Below are 18,905 nucleotides of genomic sequence, written 5' to 3' on the forward strand. Positions count from 1 at the left end.
CCTGGTGTCGGTCAGTCACAGGCTGCCAACCAAAGCTGCCTCGGCCAGCACGGAAGCAGTGACTGCCTTGGGCGGGATCCCAGGGCGAGTTTCGGGAAAGAGACAGGCCGGTCCTTGGGCCTTCCTGGAGTTCTGACAGTTGCCCCTTTTTGCTCAGCGTGAAAGGAATGTGCTTTCCGTATTCCTGGGTTCTGGCCTGACTGCATGTTTGATGGGTTGAGGAGTGGCTTCAGGGGGGTCTTTGGTGGGTGCTGTGTCCGTGTGATCTGACCAAAGAGCTGCTTGCTGTAAGGGAGGCTGCCGGCCAGGTTCAGGCAAAGAAAGGGCACTTCCGGCTCTTCCTGCTGCTGCCGGCCTTTCCAGTTCCTGGGCAGCTGAGGGTTACTCTGCACATTTCCCCTTGCTTAAGGAAGATGTCCTCAGGAGGCCGGGGTCACTGCTGCTTACATCTGCCGCTCATGTTAAAAATAGCCGTCCTCTGTCCCAGGGATCAGCAGCAAAGCCTTGCCAGCATGTGAGCCGTCGTCACCCTCAAGGGAGCCGAGGGCGTTGTGCCCCTTCTGGGGGAGCCACAGGCCAATTGCCTTGGAACTCTGAGGGCCAGAGTTGGGCCTAAGTTGTGGCCTGCCAGCTTGAGCCTCTGCTCAAAGCCTGAGCACTCACATTCCTGCCCAACCCAGAGGCTGCTCTTCCTTCCAGCAAAAGAAAGCAAGCTGGCCAGTCTCAGGGAAGCGCAGCTTGGCAAGAGACCGCTGCTGTTGAGGAGGGCTGTGGTGGGGGTCTTGCACAGCAGATGGGGCCACCTGTTTGTGGAGCAGGGGCACGTTAGGAACCCACAAGATTGTCAGGCCAGAAGCTTTTGAGTCGGAGCCCCCTTTCAGATACCTTGTGGAACTTTTTCCATGGTGATGTGTGGGCTGCACTCGCTGGGCATCGCTTTGCCCTTCAGCCGCAGGAGGCTGCCAAGTGCACCTGCTCTGTGATGAGAGAGTTTCTGGTCCGCCCCCCTGCTGTGGGTGGGGGGGGGGCCTCTGGACTGCTGCTGCCCCCACGGAGCCGCCTGGCTTGGGCTCGGCTGCAGCTGACCAGCCGGCCTGCCCATTGGCACCTGGGGGGGGGGGGGCTGCGGCCACAGCAGGGCGCAGCCGCTGGCCAGGGAGGGCCACGGGGACGGGCTCCGGCGCCAGGGTCCCGCGTGCGAGGCGCCGCCGCCAGGGCGCGCACCCGCATGCAGGCGCGCGGGTGACGTGGGAAGGCGCGGCGGCTCCGCCTCTGGGCGGGCGGGCGGGCGTGGGGCTGGGGCGGCGGCGCGGCTGCGGCGCCACTCGGGGCGGGCATGGCCGTGTGGACGCGCGCCGGCAAGGCGGGCCCGGTGGAGGTGCTGCTGCGCGAGCGCTGGGTGCGGGCGCTGGCCGAGCTGAGCGGGGAGGCGCTGGCGCTCACCTCGGAGCCGCTCAACGGGCTGCCCAACGGCGCGGAGCGCGGGCGGGCGGGCGGCAGCCCCGGCGGGCGCAGCGCCTGCTCGGCCAGCCCAGAGCCGCCCGCCTCGCCGCCCGGCCGCGCCGCCCGCTCGCCGCCCGCCTCGCCGCCGGGCGGGGTGCGGCGCGTGCGGGTGGTGAAGGCGGAGGCGGGCGGGCTGGGCATCAGCATCAAGGGCGGCCGCGAGAACCGCATGCCCGTCCTCATCTCGCGCATCTTCCCCGGGCTGGCGGCCGAGCGCAGCGGCGCCCTCCGCCTGGGCGACGCCATCCTCTCGGTCAACGGCACCGACCTCCGCGACGCCACCCACGACCAGGCCGTGCAGGCGCTCAAGCGGGCCGGCAGGGAGGTGCTGCTCGAAGGTAGGCACGGGACGGGGCGCTCTGCCCGCGGGGGAGTCCGCCTGCAACGCTGGACGCGGCGAGGGGCTGGGAGAGGTGCGGCGCGCTCCGGCCTCTCCTCGGGCGGCGGCGGGGGAGGGAGGCCGCTCCGCCGGCTTCTGCCTGGGGCCCGGGAGGGGGAACCGCCCGCTCGCCCGCCCGGGTTGCTTTTAGCAGGCAGTTGAGCGCCTTCCGCGGCGGGCCGGCCGGCCTCGGCCTCGGCCTCGTTCGCAGCGAGCTAGTTCGGGCAAGCCGGGTCCGGGAGGGACTCGCAGAAGAGGCCAGCTGGGAACCTGTGCCCGCGCAGGGGGGCCGAGGGGCGCCCTGGGTCCCGGGCGTCGGCGGAGCTCCGCGCGCAGGTGCTTCGGCCCCGCGGGGCTGCCCTGGGGCTTCCCCGCCGGTTCCCTGAGCTCCCCGCACAAGCGTGAGACCCGGTGCCGTTCCTGCAGAGCGGGGGGGAGGGAGGGAGGGAGGGAGGCGGCGCCCCAGGAGCGCCGGGCAGGGCAGGCGGCGCAGTTCGGGCGCCCCGGGGGCTGGAGTCCTGGGGGGGGCTCCCCCTCTTCCTGGGTGCCGTCAGACCGGGACGGGGGGAGGGGCTTGCTGAGCCTCACGCAGGAGGGGGTCGCGTTTTCTCCTGGGACTGGCGCTTCTTGTGCCTGGAGGGTCTTTGCGCCCCGTGGAAGCCTCTCCTGCTTGCCTGCAGCCCCTTTACCCGCCTGCTGCCGGCATTCAGGGGACTCCCTTCCCGGCTGCCAATCATCCTGGGCTTCCTTCTGGAGCCTGGGGGAGGATTGGGGGTGCACCACGAATGAGAGGTCAGAGGAGAGGCTCCCGAAAGGAGGGTCCTTTTGCCTGCAGGGACTTCTGGCCAGCTTGCTCAGTTTTCAAGTGACAGGCCCTGCCCACAAAATCCCAGCACAGGAACCAGGCAAGAAGCAGTCCATGTTGCAGGAGCACCTTTTCATGCTGGAAGGCGCTGGTCGCAGCTGTCTTCTGTGAGGCTTTGGGCAACGGGGAGAGCGTCTAGCCGGCAGGGTGCTGTGCTGGCACCTGGCTCTGTCGGCTGGGTTTGGCGTAGCCGCTGGCTGGCAGGCTCTGGGGCTCCATGATCTCCCCTGAGCAAACATGGATGCCCCCCCCCCTCCCGTGGCTGTGTGTGCGCGTGAGAGAGAGAATTGCGCCTGGCTGCAGCAGCCTACCAGAGTTCCTGTTGGTTGGGATCTGCTCCTCTCTGACTGGTGGGAAAGGTGGGGCTTTGGTGGCCCTGTTTGCGGAGTACAAGGTCAGGGCGGGTTCCTGTTTCCTTCGGTAGAAGGAGGCTCAGATCTTGTCCTGAGCCCAAGGTAGAAAGAATTGGCAGACCACAAACAGTGGCCAATGCTCTTTAAGTGGTTGGACGTTCAGTACAAAGGGTGGAGGGAGAGGAAAGTTTCAGAGAGCGTAAAAGAGGGAGGTCCTCATGTCGCTTTAAGACTGCAGGCAGCGTGGTCACACACACACACACGCACGCACACCCCACTGCCTGGTGGAGAGTTCTGAGGAACTGGGACGTTTGCTTGGTTTTTTCCAAAACGTTGGCTGGTCGTAATGGCAGCGTTGCAGCCCAGGAGGTTTTGTGTGGAAACTGAAACGAGGGTGGAGCCTTGTTTCCGTTTTAGCATTCCACTAGGCATCACTGCCCTCTGGTCTTGAGGCAGTCTTCAGTATGCCTCAGCTGCTTCTCTCGCTTCTGTCACAGGCCAGCCGCTTCCTTAACTTCCTCTGCCATTTCAGTGATCACAGCTTAAGAGTGTGCGGGCTTGGAATAGGCAGTGTTTCTGCTACACACACACACCCCATAGCGTGTGTTTCCTTTGCTTTTGCAAAAGCAAAATTCAATGGTAGATGTTCGGTGGGTTTTTCTGAGCATCTGCTTTTCTCTGTCCTGTTCCATTTATTGCCTCCTTGCGTTAGGCTGAAATTAAACCAAGGCAGTGGGAAAGAAGAGGAACTGTGAAAGTCCTGGAAGCTCGCTCAAAATCCTGACGCGGCCAAGAGTTGGTCCTTGTGGACCCCAGCAAGGCAGTTTGACCCGCTGAGGGAACTGGCCGGCCCTCGTCAAGCGAGGCCCAGCATGGATAGCGTTCCAAAACGTAGCAGGACCCTTTTTCCTTGTAGTCCCTGAGCCCTGCAGGCATCTGTCCAAATCCAAAGAATTTGACAGCTTTCCAGTAATGCTTAGGCTGGGGTGGGGTGGGGGCTCTTCTTTCGAGGAGTTTCCCTCCCCAAGGAACCATCCAGATGTGCAATGGCCAGAATTGGGGGGCGGGCGCCTTGGCTGCTGCCGGAAAGAAAGAGGCTGTTGGTGGCTGATAAAGAGGCTGCTATTCTGAGAAGACTTTTGGCTAGCTGAGGATGAGGCTGGGGGGAGGGGGGATAGGAAGGAGAGAAAACTCCGCGTGGAGGAGTTTGGGGAACTCCTGCAGCAGAAGGAAGTACCGGGTTTTGCCAAGGGTCTGCAGTTCGATGGCTATACTGCTTTCCTGGGCCACCCTTTTGCCCAGCCTGACTGACGTGAGGTGTTTGGCTTGCATTTCACCAGATACAACCTGAGGCTTGGATTCGTGGTACTGTCGTGGTACCTCAGTCCTAGCTCGTGAGGGGGCTGGCATCGAATTGGTTAATTTGCAGTGAATGGAATTGTGCCCTGCTGGGAGGCTGGCCGGGAGGGAGCCAGTGCTATTTCTGTGCTTCCCGTCTGGGCCACCTTGGGCATGCTGAAATGCCCGGCCTGTCTCACGTGTGCAAGGGAGGGGAGGGTTGGGCAGAGCACCAGCTTAGGTGGCTGCTCCCAAGAACGTTTCCCCTCTTCGGAGTGCCAGCCAGCCTTCCAAATGCTGGTCCCTTTTCCACATCTTTCTCTTTCTGGTTCATCCTGCTTTGATGAGATGGCAAGAGTGCCATTGACACCCGGCTCACAGGCGTGGCTTTGCAGGCTGCTCTTCGCCAGTGCCTTTGCAAACCCTTATGGCAAGTCCAGCCAGCGCATGCAGGCTCAAGGAAGTGCCTGGATCTCGGTCCTTTGGGCCATCTCGATTCACTTTCAGAGAAGTTCTGTTCCAGGAATGACCGATAGGTTCGTGCTTGGAAGGGGCACAGTAGCAAGGCAGCCATCGTGTTCTTGCTAACACAGCACCGTCCTCTGTGGGGAGCTGATGCAGTGTTCGTTATTTGCTTTGGTGCTTGAACAGCTGAACTTTTCCTGACTTGAGTAGAGAGGATTCTCCGCATCGGGGGCTGGAGGGACACGCCTTGGCCCTGGAGGATCAAGAATTTAACTTTTGTGACCTTGTCAGAAAGAGCTTTGTGACCAGTGCACTGGTGGGACCACATCTGGTGACCAGCTGTGCAGCATGGCTTATGCTCAGGCATCAACGCAAGGGCTGCTTTTTGCCCCTCACAGAGAAGAAAGGGGCTTTCGTGCCCAGCCTGCCCTTGGCTGCTCATTTGTGTTCAGCCGCCTGTCCTAAGCAAGGAGAAGGACAGATTAAAGCACACAGAGAGGAGAGTAATCCTCAGGCCAGTGCTGCTTCTGCCTCCCGGAGGCTAATCTTGAACCCTGGCGCTGACACCTCCGCTTTTGTGTTGGCTCCAAAGCTGCCCTGCCGGAGGGTGCTGGTGGTGTGATCAGGGAGGATTTGGCGAGCCGGATCAGGCAGGCTCGCTTGATACGGCTCCTGCAGGCAGCTTCCCAGTCTTCCAGGGTGGAACCTGAGGAGCTGAACAGGCATTTGACAGGGAACCACAAGGGAGGTCTGACCTTTGGCAGCCCAAAGACTTGCATGGGCTGTGAATGGGGTGCTTAGCTATGCACAGGGGCCCTTTACCATGCCAGGTTGGGTTTCACGAGAGAAGCGTATGGGTGGGGGCTCACAGAGGTTTCCTGACATCTGTGAGCTGGACAGAGTAGCCTGGTGCGGGGAGGGCGGTGCCCTAGCGTGGTTAGCTGTTTTTCCGTGGGGCTGGCCTCCTCCCTCCGTCTGCTGGCATGAAGTGGAGGCAAGGTTGAGCTGTCAGCGTAAACCCATTGGGCTTCACTTCCCATTGTCCAGACTGAAGGGGCTTGCAGGGAGATGTTGAAGTGGCTGGGGTGGGGGAGCTGGGTGGACTCTCTACCCCCTTGTTGCGGAGGCGGTGGGGAAGCCTGGCAGCCAAACTCTCCAGCCCCCAAACAAAGCAGAGGAGTCCCTCTCTCAGGCTCCGAGTGGGGCCGCGTCCTGTTTTCTGCTAGCTGTGCGCTTTGTCCATTGTGTCTGGAGGACGCTGAGCTTGTGTAGCTGCTTTCTCGTGGTGCTTTCATGAGCAGGGCTTTCCAACACTTTGAAATGAATGAGCCGCTTGTGGTGGCTGTTGTGGATTTCCATTCGCTGCGAATAGACAGTCCTGCTCCGGCTGCTGTTGGCTTTGCGGCTTAATTGCTTGCCAGTTGCTGACTGGTCTTGGGCACAGAGGAGTCTCTCTGCACTGACCGGCTTGCTGGTGGGCTGGAGCAGGAGCCCAAGGGGGCCAGCAGGCCAGCTGCTCCATCGGGCTCTTCCCTGGCAAATCTGTGCAGCGTGTTGCAGGGCGGGGGAGCGCCATCACCCCCCCACCCCCACCCCCTCCGAGGGAGGTGGATGCTAAAGTGTTCCTGCAGGTTTCTTGCCTTTTAGGGCCAAAATGTCTTTGCGCTTGGCGTGGGGAGTGTTTTAGAAAGGAGAGAGGCTGACATCTGGGCCTCTCAGAAGGCCTGTCTCCCGTGGCACGTGGGGTGGCATCCTGTTGTGCCCCGGTGGGGTGAGGGGGGCCCAGGATCGCCTTTGCTGCCTTGCAAGTTTCAGTTGCTAAATGGTGGGGAGGGGGCACTGTGTGGTGCAATCCTTCCTCCCCCCTTGGCCAGCCTTTCCCTTAGTCTGTCGGGATTCGACAATTGTGTGGGAATCCTGCTGAAAGCTGGCCGGCTGGCGTGGCTGATGACATCGACCCCCTAAGCTGGCCTCTGCCAGGGTGGAGTGAATAACCCCACGGAGAGGGGCTGGGCTGGGGCTTACTGGGTCAGTTGTCGTGATAGGCGTTGAGTCCTTTTGACTAGCTGGTCAGTTTAAGAACGTGTGGTGGCGAGAGAGACTGTCCGGATGGGGAAGAGATTTTGCACATGGCTAGCAGCTCATTCCGACACACTCTGCAGCAAGAGATAATTGTGTGTTTAGTTGCCGGGGTGGGGGGTGCGTCAGGCCGAGGGTCCCCTGCTAGAAGCCTGCTGTGTTCGGGTGCTGGAGGTGGCTGTGAACTGGAGGTGCTGCTCCGTGGCTTGGCACAAGCTTCACAGGCAGGGTGGAGTTTAGCAAGTAGTCAGCCTGAACCCAAACCTGAGCCCTTTGCTGCTAAACCTGCACTGCCCAAACCGAGGTGGGCGTCAGTGGAGGTGCCTCGCTGGACCTGGGATGTGTTTTCTGCCCAGGAACAGGAGAGGAGCCCTGCTGGATCAGGTGGCTGGTCCATCCAGTCGAGCATCCTTTTGGAGGCTCTTGAATACGGAGGCTCCCTTTAGTCACCACGGCTAGCAGCCAGTGAGGGACCTCTTTTCTATGAATCCATCAAACCTCCTTTTCAAGCATCTGCGCTTGTGGCCATTGCTACAGACAACGGTAGTCAATTCCACCGTGAGCGAAGAAGGGCCCCGTTCTGAATGGCCGAGGCTGGCCACTCTCGGGAGATCTCAGAAGCTGAGCTGGGTCAGCCCTGGGTTGTTCTTGGATGGGAGACCACCACGGGTCACTCTGCAGAGGCAGGCAGTGGCAAACCACCTCTCTTGCCTGGCTCCAGTGAGGTTCGTGGCCCATATTTTCGGCAGTGAAAAACAGGCGTGAAGGATTTGCCATCCTCCTGCAGCAGTCCTTTCATTCCTTTGTTATCCAACGGTCTCCGGGGCTGCTTTCCTACTCTTCTTCTGTCTGAAGAGCGATCTGCTGTTAATCTGGATGTTTTTATCAGTCCACTCCTCAAGTGTGGGGCTCTGATGTATTGATGAAGGTCAGAGAGTGGCTAGGTTTGGGCAGCTTCCCAGAGTGGAGATGGCCAAAGTGGGTCTATGGCTTCCGCCAGGCCTCCCAATTCAGGCTGCAAGCTGATCCCTGTTATTTCAAACTTGTGCCCATAATTTAATAGGGTTCTTCTTACACTTGCCAAGGAAAGTGGAGAAGGCATTTCCCTTAAACAGATTTGCTCCGGAGGTAGACCAAAGTATAGCTTGTTACGGAAATGGGGAGGGGCTGCACGTGGCTTGCCAAGTGTGGCCCTGCTGGCCTGCGCTGAGTTTCAGGTGTTGGCAGATGCCCAGCCTAGCTGCAGGCCCTGGCAAGCCCTCTTTGCCACTGCCCCGCTTTCTTCTTCTGTTTTTGTGCCTCCTGGCTGCTTCCTAGGTGTGATGAGTGCCCTCTGTTCTGATTCTGTGATAGGGCCGTCCCGCTATGCATGCCTCTCTTGTTGCAAGGAAATCTGCTGGTCTGGTCTGGTCTGGTCTGGGGGCCTTGGGGAGCACAGCAGCAGTGTGCCGTGGAGAGCCCCTGGCATTGTCAGGTGACACAGGCCCTGCTCCTGCAGAGTGACGTGAGCACTGGGCCGTCGGGTCGCCAGAGCAAGTCCTGCTCTCTGGGAAGGCAAGAACTGCCTGCCTTTTGAAAAGCAGCTGGGAGGCCTGCAGAAGGGGATCGTTCCGATGAAGCTGAGCTGAGTGGCATCGGAGGGGCATAGTTTTTTTGGGTTGCGCCCTCCGCCCAGGTCCATTCTTGAGCTGCCGGCCCCAGCACCTGGCCACGCCGGGAGGGGAAGGTCCTTGTCTTCCCTCCTCCAACACACCCAAGCGAGGGGACATCTCCCTCCGCGCCATTTCCCCCTCCTTCCTGTAGCTTGCCTTTCCCAGGCTCTCAAGTGGTGGAACGGGAAGGGCTGGGGAGGGGGAGGCTTCATCCGTCCAAAAACCAGACCAGAGCTGCCCTTTGCCTCCTCCGTGTTTTCATTTGGGGAAGAGTTTTCCTGTGGGGCGTCCAGTTCCAGTGCAGATCCCCTTTTCCTGTGGAAGAAATGAGCCTGCCACTTTCCTCTGGGCAGCAAAAGAGATAAACAGAAAAGGAAATGAGCTCCGTCTCCACAGGCTAGCTGAGTATCGGCGCCTGGCAGAGAGATGGTGTCAGCTGAGAGGTTCTTGGGGAGGGGGCTCCTGTGGTGCTCTTGTCCTCCTTTCGCTGACCTGTGCAGCTCCTTCCCCGTTTTCCCAGCCACTCGTCCGCGTTGGGCTGTGCCTGCAGCTTGAGGGGCCCCTGCCATGTTGGGAAATGAGTGTCGTTATTGCTGCTGCAGGGGCCGTTCCCCACATGCACCCTGACGGCCTTCCCCTTGCTTGTGCTCCTAGTGAAATACATGCGGGAGGCAACCCCTTACATCAAGAAGTTGTCGCTTGTCTCAGACTTGCCATGGGACGGGGCAGCCCCACAGTCGCCCAGCCTTAGCGGCAGCGAGGACTCTGGCTCCCCCAAACACTGCAGCCCAGCCAAGGACCGCAAGGTGATCCCCTTGAAAATGTGCTACGCCGCCAGGAACCTGAGCATGCCGGATCTGGAGAACAGGTGAGGGGGATTAAAGGGGGAGGACGTGTGATCAGCTTGAAGTCCAGTCCTCTGTTTCCATAGAGGGCTTGTGGCAAGGCGGAACTGCAGTCATGGAACGGGGGCCACGAGGCACTAGAAGGCCGTTGGCAGTCCAGCCACTTGTGACAAGGAAGGAGCTGGGGAGAAATTTCTCTTTCCCTGGAGTTCAGCCTGGCAGCCAGACATGAGAATAAGCAAGTCTGGGCAAGGGGTCACCTAAAGACACCCAGATGCTGTGCTTTGGTGTGGATTATGCAGATTTGTGGAGATGTAGCTCATTCTGATTTGGGGAGGGGGGGAGGGGCAGGGGGAGGACTCTCTGAGAGGGGTTGCCAGATTCGCTGTGGGCAGCACTGCTGTGTGGCTCCAGCAGTTGTCCAGAAGGGAGAACATGGGTGGCCGCAGCTTCTCCTCTCGGGACCAGGATGGTGGGGAAAGCCGTGGCCCTCCTGCCATGCCTCTGAGCAGCCCACAGCTGGGTAGCGCCCCCCCCCCCGAGGCAGACGGCAGGGGAGGTGCCACGCAGAGTAGTTGGCACTGCAGTGGAAGAGGGGGGGCGGCTAGGCAGGAACGTTTTGCAGCTAAAGGGCTCTAGGCCTCACTGGAAGAAGTGGGCTGCCAGGAAGGGGGGGGGGGTATATCCCTGGGAGCTTCCCGGAATTGGCCCCAGATCCAGCGCCTTGCAGAGGTTTGCTGTGATTTCCCTGGCTTGGATCGTGCTCTGTCGGTGGCTGTTGTTAAAAAGAAAAAATGGCATCTCTCTGCTGGAAGGCCGCATGCCGCCCGGCGGTTAGTGTGCTAGGAGGAGCGTCGCTCTTGGCATTCCGCTTGCAGCTTTCCCAGGGGCCTCTGGCTGGTCCTTGCTGGGCGGAGAGCAGCAGGCCGGAGGGGCCTTGAGTCTGGGCCAGGCAGCTCCTGGGCCAGCTTGTGAGCAGCTCTCCAGTCTTGTCCCCTTTGGAAGTTCAGCCTGGGCCCTGTTTGGGCGTTCACAGGACGTGAGGCTAATCCGCAGCTGGCAGCTTCCCTTCCATAAGGAGGGGATGAAGCTTGGCCCTGGGCCACCCCTTGGCAAGTTGCAGAGGAAGCCACGGCTCATCCCCCTTTCCACCTCTGGGTGTCGCGTTTCAGCGGCGGAGGGGGAGGGTTCCCGGCCGACTGCAGGCCCTGGCAGCTGCCCTGGGCTGGCCCTTGGGAAGAGCCGGCCAGCAGGCTGGCTTAGAAGCCTCGTTGCTGGCAGTATCCGGACCCAGGGAGCGGCTTCCTAAGCCCGATGAGGCAGAGGAATCCACCCCCTCTGGCACTCGAGCACGGAGCAGGCTGAAGGCTTTCCTCGTCGTCATCCCCCCCCCACCCACCCCCACCCTCAGCTGGGCTGCGGGACAGAAGGCTGCATTCTGGTGGGGATCCCCTGCTGGGGTCATGCTGGGCAGAACGGGCTGGCAGTGCTGTGTGCTGGCAGCCAGGTTGGGACTGCGGGGGCTTTGATCGGGTCAGAGCGGAAGGGCGGGACAGCAAACATCCTTCCCACATCTGAGCTCCAGCAGAAGCGCTTTTAGAGCTTCCACAATATGCCAAGTGTGCTTTGCTCATTACAGCCCCCCTCTGCTCATAGAGGAGGAGGCGTCCATCCTCCCCCCCCCCCGCCCGTGTGTTTGCAGATAGCAAAGAGTTTCCCTTTCTGGGTGTGCTGTGGGCTCAGTTTGTAGTGGCCTGTCCATCCAGACTAGAGGGCTTGTTTTGTGGGAGGAGCTGGAGGCAGAACTAAGTGATGCTGGAGGCCCGTCTGCTCTCGTGGGCCTGTGTCCCCAGGCGGGGAAGGGCCTGTGTCCGGGGCCCACCAAGTCTCCAGGCATCACCTCTGTGGAGCCTTCTGCCAGACTTGAGGCTTGGTCGGGACTTCCAACAGTTGTAGAGCTCTGTGCTTTGATCCTCGTCCCTGATGTGGCACTTTTGACGAGCACAAGGAACATGCATCCCAGAGGTGCAGGTTTCAGCCTTCAGCAGTCGCTGCCTCCCTGTGAAGTTTGAGCTGGGGGCCAAGGCCCTGCTTCTGGCTTCGCTGCCCAGTGACGTGTGAAGAGTCCCCTTCCTCCCAAGAGTGACAGAAGGCCTGGTTTGGCGGGGGGTGGGGGTGGATGTCGCTGCTGTGGATTGATCCTCTTTGCCAGCAAGACTTGCTCAAGGGAGCCAGGCCCAGCCGGCACCCCTCTTAGCGCAGTGTGCCCTCTGCCCTCCCTTCCCCTGCAGGTTGATAGAGCTGCATTCCCCCGACGGCAGGAACACCCTGATCCTCCGCTGCAAGGACTCGGCCACGGCACATTCCTGGTTCATGGCAATCCACACCAACATCATGGCTCTCCTCCCACAGGTCCTGGCCGAGCTCAACGCCATGCTGGCTGCCAGCAACACTCCGGGGAGCAGCAAAGAAGTCAAGCACGTGGCGTGGCTGGCCGAGCAGGTAGGCAGGGAAGGGGGGTGGGTTTGTGCCAGGTAGAAATGCTCCTGGGAAGGGCTGTTGCTGGCTTGGAGGTGATAGTCGTGGGCATTCCCAAAAGGGCTGCTAGGAGCTGCGGTCCTTTGTGGGAGAGGTGAGCCAGGAGGGGGACCATGTGTTTGCCCGGAAGACACCGCCTGGCCTTTCACACGGACACGCTTTACCCCCTCTCTCAAGAGGCCCTGTGAGCTCCCAGTTGTGCCCCAGAATGACTCGTTGGCTCCCTGCCCAGCCCACTGCAGAGCTGGCTATGCAGTGGGAATAACTGGAGCTGTTCCTCGTTCTTCTTTGCAAAATCTTCTCTGAATAAAAAAGACTATTCACGGTGCTCCAGGACTCTTCCAATCTGCATAGCGGCTTTTATTTCATGAGCATGGAGTCCAGCCCCTTCCCAGCTTTGGCCTGGGTTGGACCCTCAGGGCAGGGCGTCTCTTCTGGCTCCACTGCAGAAGCCTGGCCATGTGCAGCCAAGGTTGAGGTTTAAGGGCTGATCTTGGCCAGGGTTTCGACGGCAGGGGTTCCCACCCCAGTGTTCTGTCGCTTGCCGTGCATTTTTGGGCGTTCAAGTTATACTTGGCTGAAAGGTGAAGCAGTGGGGAATTGTCCTGGGAAGGGAAACCGACTCAGGAATCGTCCATCTTGCTGACTCGGCTGGCTTCTCCCCCCGCAAACGCTGGAGTTCTAATCCACTTGCAGCCCCTTGTGCGGAACTCCCGAGGGCTGTGCTGGCCGATGAGCTCATGAGCTTGACGCATCCGAGGGGGAGGGGGAGGGGAGGGGAGGGGAGGGGAGGGGGGTTCTGCCGAGTGCCCCCAGTTCAGGCAGCCTGCTGCATCTTGGGTCCGGGGGCAGTGTACGCCGGCCAGTTTTCACATTGGCAAAGACAGAGATGTTCAGTACTTTTCAGAGGTGTGCTCAAAGTTGCTGTTATTCCTGTTCTAGTAGACAGCTAACCCATTGTGGGTGTGCACCATATCTCCCCTCTGTTGGGCAGGCGGGCCCAGTGCTGTCCTGTTCTCGGGCTTTGGGGCAGGTCTGGGGAGGAGAGTAACCCGAGACTTCTGGGGCAAGCCTAGTGTTGGGAGTGGGCATGCAGAGGAAAGCAGAACAGGCTTCCCCTGAGGAGAGGTGAGGGGGCGCGATGGTTGGCTTCGGGCCCCCCGTGGCTCTCCTCTGGGGGCCGGCATCCCTCGGCTCCACTCAGGTGGTTGCCTAGGCCAGCAGATGCCGTCGTTGTGCACGGACCTGCAAGAGTCCCTCTACCTGTGGGTCTGCAGTAGCCACTGTGTCCTTCCTGTCCCTGAGCCGCCTTGCGCTTCTCTTCCCTTGCTTTCCACCCAGCAAGAATGTGGCATCTGACAGAGGCATCCGCTCGGCCTCAGGGGAGGCAGCAGTCTCCACCCCGGGGTCCTGCTCTCCATGCCGGGCTCCGCTGGCCTCTGGCACAGCCCCATCTTAGCTGTAATGCCAGGCTTGCCACTTGTCTCCGCCTGTGAGGGCAGAGCAGCAGGGCAAATATATTACTTACTGTTGCCAGTAAATAACAAACGACTGTTTCTGGGGCCCTGGGTGCCCCGTGTCCCGGATCAGGTAGAAGCAGCTGGAGAGCGCCTGCCAGTCGGGAGTGGGGACGGTCGGCCTGGGTTGCGTGGAGGCTTGGCTGCAGGGGGGGGGGCGGGGCAGGCAGCGTGACCCTCTTGCTCTCTCCTCGGGCTTCACCAGCAGGCCACCGGCCATCGAGCCCAGTTGCCTCTCCATGAAGGAGAGTGGGGAGCACAGCCCACACCGGGGCCCCTTCTCCCTTCCCATATGCAGTCTGTTTGCAGCTGGGAAGGTCTTGAGAAGGGTGGGGTGAGGCCGTGGCAGAGCAGTGGCTTCTCATCTTCACTGGCTCTCCCCCCCCCCACCAGCTCTTCGTAGTGAAGGACCTCCGGGGGGGGGGGGGGAGGTGATGTGAAAGGTGTTAGTCGGGGCGAGATTGGCCTGGGTAATAAACTCCCCCCCCCTCCACAGGATCTGACTCGTGGACGGCAGCATCCTGTGCTCGTGAATTGGGGGGGGGGGGTCGCTGAGGGCATAGCCAGAGCGCAGGAGACTCCTCTCTGGCGACCTGAAGAGCCCCACTGGCTACTCTCAGTTTGGGGATGTGCTGCAGGGGAGGGGAGGGGAGGGCTGGGGAATGTGTGGCCCCTCTGCTCCTGCAACCAAGCAAAGGTCAGCCGCCACCCCCCCCCACCCTGGTTCACTCTGCTTTCTGGCGGTTCCCGACAAAAGCCCCCCGCCTGACTCCTCTCTTTTTTCCCCCTTGGCTCCCCCTAGGCCAGGCTGGACGGAGGCAGGCAGATGTGGCGGCCGGTTCTCTTGGCTGTGACGGAGAAGGACCTATTGCTGTACGACTGCATGCCGTGGAGCAGAGATGCCTGGGCGGCCCCCTGCCACAGCTACCCCCTGCTTGCCACCAGGTAGGAGGGGGTGAAAGGGCGGCTGGAGGAGAACCGGCGCTCAGGCCGTAAGCAGGAAGGGGCTCTGGAAGGAGGTCTGGAAGGAGCCTGCCCAAAAAGCCCCCTCTGGTGCCTTGCTGGCAAACGTGCCTGTGGGCCTGTGCTGAAGGCTGAAGTGGGGGGGGGTCAGGGGGCACCCCCTTTGCCTGGCTTCCTGGAGCTGCGCTTTAGTTGCCGCCAGAGGGAGGTGTGCCTGGCAGTGAACTCCCGGGCCTCCGGGCTGGCTTTTAGGGGCCTTGGCCGATGTGGTGTTGGCTTGGCTGACTCGCGTATCTTGTCCAGCTTCCCTCCCGGCTGCAGCTTCCCACGAGGCAGTGGTCGGGTGTTGTCAGGTTTCCCTTGTCAGCTCCGAGGGGTGGGGGTGGGGGTCTTATAAAACCCTGGAGGGAGTAGCAGTGTGCTGGGCAGAAGGGCAGTGGTGAAGCAACAGCGTCGAGGAAGGCAGCCTCAGGGCTTGGGAAACCCTGTGGACGCATCGCGCAGGGCTTAAGGCCCAGACCGCCTCCTCCCTAGGGCCTGGCGGTGCTCCATAGCAGCCTCAGGCCACAGTGCCAGGCACGCAGGGCCTTGGCTTGGCCCGTGCAGTCTGGCTCAGGCGCTGCCGGTGGTGCTGAAATCTCTGGTGCTGTGGACCCACTGCTGAGAGAGCCTCTCTTGCCTGGCCTGCAGAGAGATTCTTGCCAGCCGGCGGGGCAGGGTGGGTCAGAAGGCGCTACCTGCTGTACCAACCAGGCTGCTTCTTCGGAGGTCACTGCCTGGGACAGATGGGCAGCCTCCGCCTAAATCCTGGGAACGCTGAGCCATGGGCTTGCAGGCTGTGCCTGTTGGGGCAGGCTTGTGTGGGACTGGCTGGGCTTGCGTCACTGGTTGGAAGCCTGCCCTCTGAGCCCCGAAGGGGAGTGGCAGCCCTGCACCTGGATCCAATCAGGCGTTCTCCCAAGCAACCCTCCAGCCAAATCGGAGCCAAGCCAAGCCACTCCACTCACACCCCCATCCCAGCAGCTTCCGGTGTCTGAGCTTGGCCAAGTGTTCCCGGGGCCATCTTGAGGAACAGATCCTGAACAGTGGTCAGACCTTGCTCTGCAAAATAAGTCTGTCCATTGGAGAGAAGCAAGAGAATGTGTAGTAAACTCGCCTGCCAGCAGCATCTGACAAAGAGAGCTGTGGCTCTCGAAAGCTTATGCTACGATAAAGCTGGTTAGTCTTAAAGGCACCTATTCTGCTACTACAGGCTAACAGGGCTGACTCCTCTGGACCTGCGCCAGCAGCTGGCAGCTCTTGCTTGCCAGCTCTTCGTGCTCTTCGGCTGGCCTGCAGTGCCCTGGCCCAGGCAGCCAGGCTTCTTGACAAGGGTCCTCTCCTCTTACCCTACGGCAGGCTGGTACATTCGGGCGCTGGGCGCAGGTCACCCTGCATGGGGTCAGATCTCACGTTTGCCACAAGGACGGGGTCTCGGCAGGGCATCGAGATGCACGTGTTCCGTGTGGAGACTCACCGGGATCTTTCCTCCTGGACCCGTATCCTGGTTCAAGGCTGCCATTCTGCCGCGGAGCTGATTAAGGAGGTGTCTTTAGGTACGTCTCCGGGCCAAGCCTTGGCCTTCCCCAGCACTGGGCACCCTGCGCGGTTTCTCCTGCAGGGAAGGAGCGTTCGGTCTCTGCAGCTCTCCAGGAGCTCCTTTTGAGGTGGGGCGTAGCTGAGCTGCCGGCCTGGCAAGGCAGCTTGGCTGGCTGGGAGCTGCCAATCTCCCGCTCCTGTTGGAGGATGTGGGGCGGGGGCAAGGTGTGCCCTGGACTGTGTCGCTGCCTGGGTAGAGCATCTGCCCACGCATCCAAAGTGTGGCTCCTGCCTCTTTCTGGGGGGCTGGCCGGAGCTGGAGTGCCTGGGCTGAGGTCTTGGTCCCGGTGCTTTCACTGAGGATGCAGCAGAGCCACGTAGCCCAGGCTGGCCGGCAGGTGCTTCCTCCGGCAGGGCTGTCTTGAGACAGCTCTAACAGCCAGGCTGATGGATCCTTCCTCGGAGGCCCTTTCCTTGAGCTCCTGCCTGTGGCTCAGGCTCCCTCTAGTGTCTGCAAGGAACTATAGCCGTTCTGTTTGCAGGATTTGTAGGCAACGTGACTCCCCGACGTCTGCCACGCTTGGCTTGGCAGGGAAGTTTCATCTGCCAGGGCAGCTGTTTGCAAGAGCTGGTTAAGGGCACAGCGAGGCGATGTAATGGCAGGTGGGCATGATGCCCACCCCTTGGCTCCATATCTGTATTTCTGCAACTGGCAGTTTTCCCTGAAGAGTTTCACCCCAGCCCATCTTCGGGCTGGCTTATTGGGATAGGCTAAACTACTCCATGGGCATGCACGAGTGCTGTGGCTGAGCAGGAGTTTCAACCAGGGCAGTCCACTTCCAAACCACGGGAGGTTTCTTTGGCCACCCGTGTCTAGAATCCTCTTTAGCTCTCCTGCACCGTACCCTCACCACAGCCTAGGGGTGTTCTGGCTTCCTGACCATCTTGATGGCGCAGTGGAGTGGAGACCCCAGAGCGCATCCTTTCCGCTTTCAGGGAAGTGCTGCCCTGAGGATACAAAGCACCCCCCCACACACACACACACACCGTAAGATAAATGTTTAGCGGGGTGTTCTCCCCCCACCCTTGTAGCAAGGTTGCCTGGTGATCTGCTTCCTCCTGATAACGTTTCATGTAGCCCCCCTGATGCTTCCGGGCCTTCCAGGCAGCCAGAGCAGCTCGCAAGTGACCCCAAACTCCAGGGGGGAGAGTGGCCCTTGAGCCCGGCGGCCCACAATGGATAGGCTTTGCCTGGAGGGGAGCAGAGGGATTCTGGGCGCAGGCGTGGCAGCCTGGCCCTCGTGCAGCCCTGGCCCTTTCCCAGCGGGATGGCACTGCGCCTTGGAAGCAGCTCCCTTGCCCTGGCCAGACGGTGTTCTGCTGAGATGGGCCGCTCCCCCTCCCTGATCTCTGCACGGCCACCAAGGGAGTGGAATCGTTTCCTGTCCATCCCCAGCAGGGCCTCAGCCATACGGACTCCCCCCACCCACCCACCCACCCACACACACACACACACACACAATGTGGCATGGCTGCGATGGAAACACTCCGGCAAGAGAAGGGCTCCTCTGCCTGCCGTCTCTTGTCAGAGCGGAGGACAGTGCAGAGCTGCTTCGGCAAGCAGTTGCCCCTCGCAGCGACGGCTGTTTTCTTCTGGTGCAGGCTGCGTATGGAATAAGCAGGAGGTACGCCTCCTGATCCACTATGAAAACGGCTTCACCCTTTCCAGAGAGGAGGCAGGCTCTCCCAGCATCCTATTCCGCTACCCGTTTGAGAAGCTAAAGATGTCTGCAGATGACGGCATCAGGAACCTCTACTTGGATTTTGGGGATCCGGAGGGGGAGCTGGTAAGTAGCAGGCCTGTTTTGGGGACAGGGGCTTGGAATTCACTGCCCAAATGCCCCCCTGCGAGAGAGGGCTGATCCTCTGTTCAGGAGAGGACCCACCCACACGGGTGAACTGGCTTTCCTGTTGGGCCAGATCCTGGGCATGCGAGAGAAGTGGCAGCCATTTCACCGAGACCAGCCTCAGCGCATTCCCACGCAGCGTCTCGTTTGTTACAATGTGAGAGGATTTAGGAGACACACAAATGCACCATTTTTCACGGTCCAATCTAGCTGTGTTCAGTGGAAGCAAGTCTGGATCTGCGTCCTCATCCCAGGCCATACGCCTACTCTTGCACAGCTAGGGCTGATCCAGGGCCATTTTTCTCAGAGCTGGGAACGTGGCTGGTGTGCCCAGTTCTCTTCCAGCCTGCACACTTCCTGGCTGCCGTTGTGTTGGGATATATCCATACAGAGGTCATGGGTGACTCCTGGAACTGCTTGCAAATGCAGGTCTGTTCCTTGCTGTCCAGTGACATCCATCGCAGCAAGCGTGGCGTAATGGTTAGAGTACTGGAGGGGAGGCCCTGGGAGGCCCATGTTCGGCTCTCCAGTGACTGCCACTTTAAAAACCCACCATCCTGCCCTCGCTTTGGTGTGCCTGTGCCAGACAGTGACCCGGCTGTGTGCTGCTTCCTCCTCAGACGCTGGAGCTGCACTCCTGTCCCAAGCCCATCGTGTTTGTGCTTCACACTTTCTTGTCAGCCAAAGTGACCCGCCTGGGGCTGCTGGTGTAGGAGCCGAAGGTTGCCAGGAGCGCCTCTGAGGTCCCACCTAACCGCGACTGCCTCTTCCGGCATCAGTGCCTTCCCCTGGACTTGCTGCCTGCTGGACGCTTCACCTTCCAAAGAGCTGTGGCTGCAGGGTGCTACTCTTGCTGGACTCACCTTCCCGGGAGGGAAGCGGCTACAAAGGAGGAGGAGGAGGAGGAGGATGGGGGGGAGGGG

General features: G+C 60.7%; 1 protein-coding gene across 1 annotated transcript; it reads left to right on the forward strand.

Moving 5' to 3' along the window:
• Positions 1-1,336: 1,336 nt before the first annotated feature.
• On the forward strand, positions 1,337-18,905 carry SNTB2 (syntrophin beta 2). The gene is made up of 7 exons (XM_055000218.1): positions 1,337-1,841; positions 9,289-9,502; positions 11,771-11,981; positions 14,337-14,479; positions 15,896-16,092; positions 17,738-17,922; positions 18,603-18,905. The coding sequence occupies exons 1-7, from the start codon at positions 1,337-1,339 to the stop codon at positions 18,693-18,695; spliced, it is 1,548 nt and encodes a 515-aa protein (XP_054856193.1). The 3' UTR covers positions 18,696-18,905.

This window comes from Eublepharis macularius, chromosome 16 (assembly GCF_028583425.1).
Source record: "Eublepharis macularius isolate TG4126 chromosome 16, MPM_Emac_v1.0, whole genome shotgun sequence".
In the NCBI taxonomy this organism is placed as follows: domain Eukaryota; kingdom Metazoa; phylum Chordata; class Lepidosauria; order Squamata; family Eublepharidae; genus Eublepharis; species Eublepharis macularius.

Excerpts from the sequence above, each read along its gene's own strand:
- SNTB2 (XM_055000218.1), top strand. The coding sequence starts at position 1,337 with ATGGCCGTGTGGACGCGCGCCGGCAAGGCGGGCCCGGTGGAGGTGCTG. Across the intron at positions 11,982-14,336 it reads TGGCGTGGCTGGCCGAGCAG|GCCAGGCTGGACGGAGGCAG; the intron begins GTAGGCAGGGAA and ends GGCTCCCCCTAG. Across the intron at positions 17,923-18,602 it reads GGGATCCGGAGGGGGAGCTG|ACGCTGGAGCTGCACTCCTG; the intron begins GTAAGTAGCAGG and ends CTTCCTCCTCAG.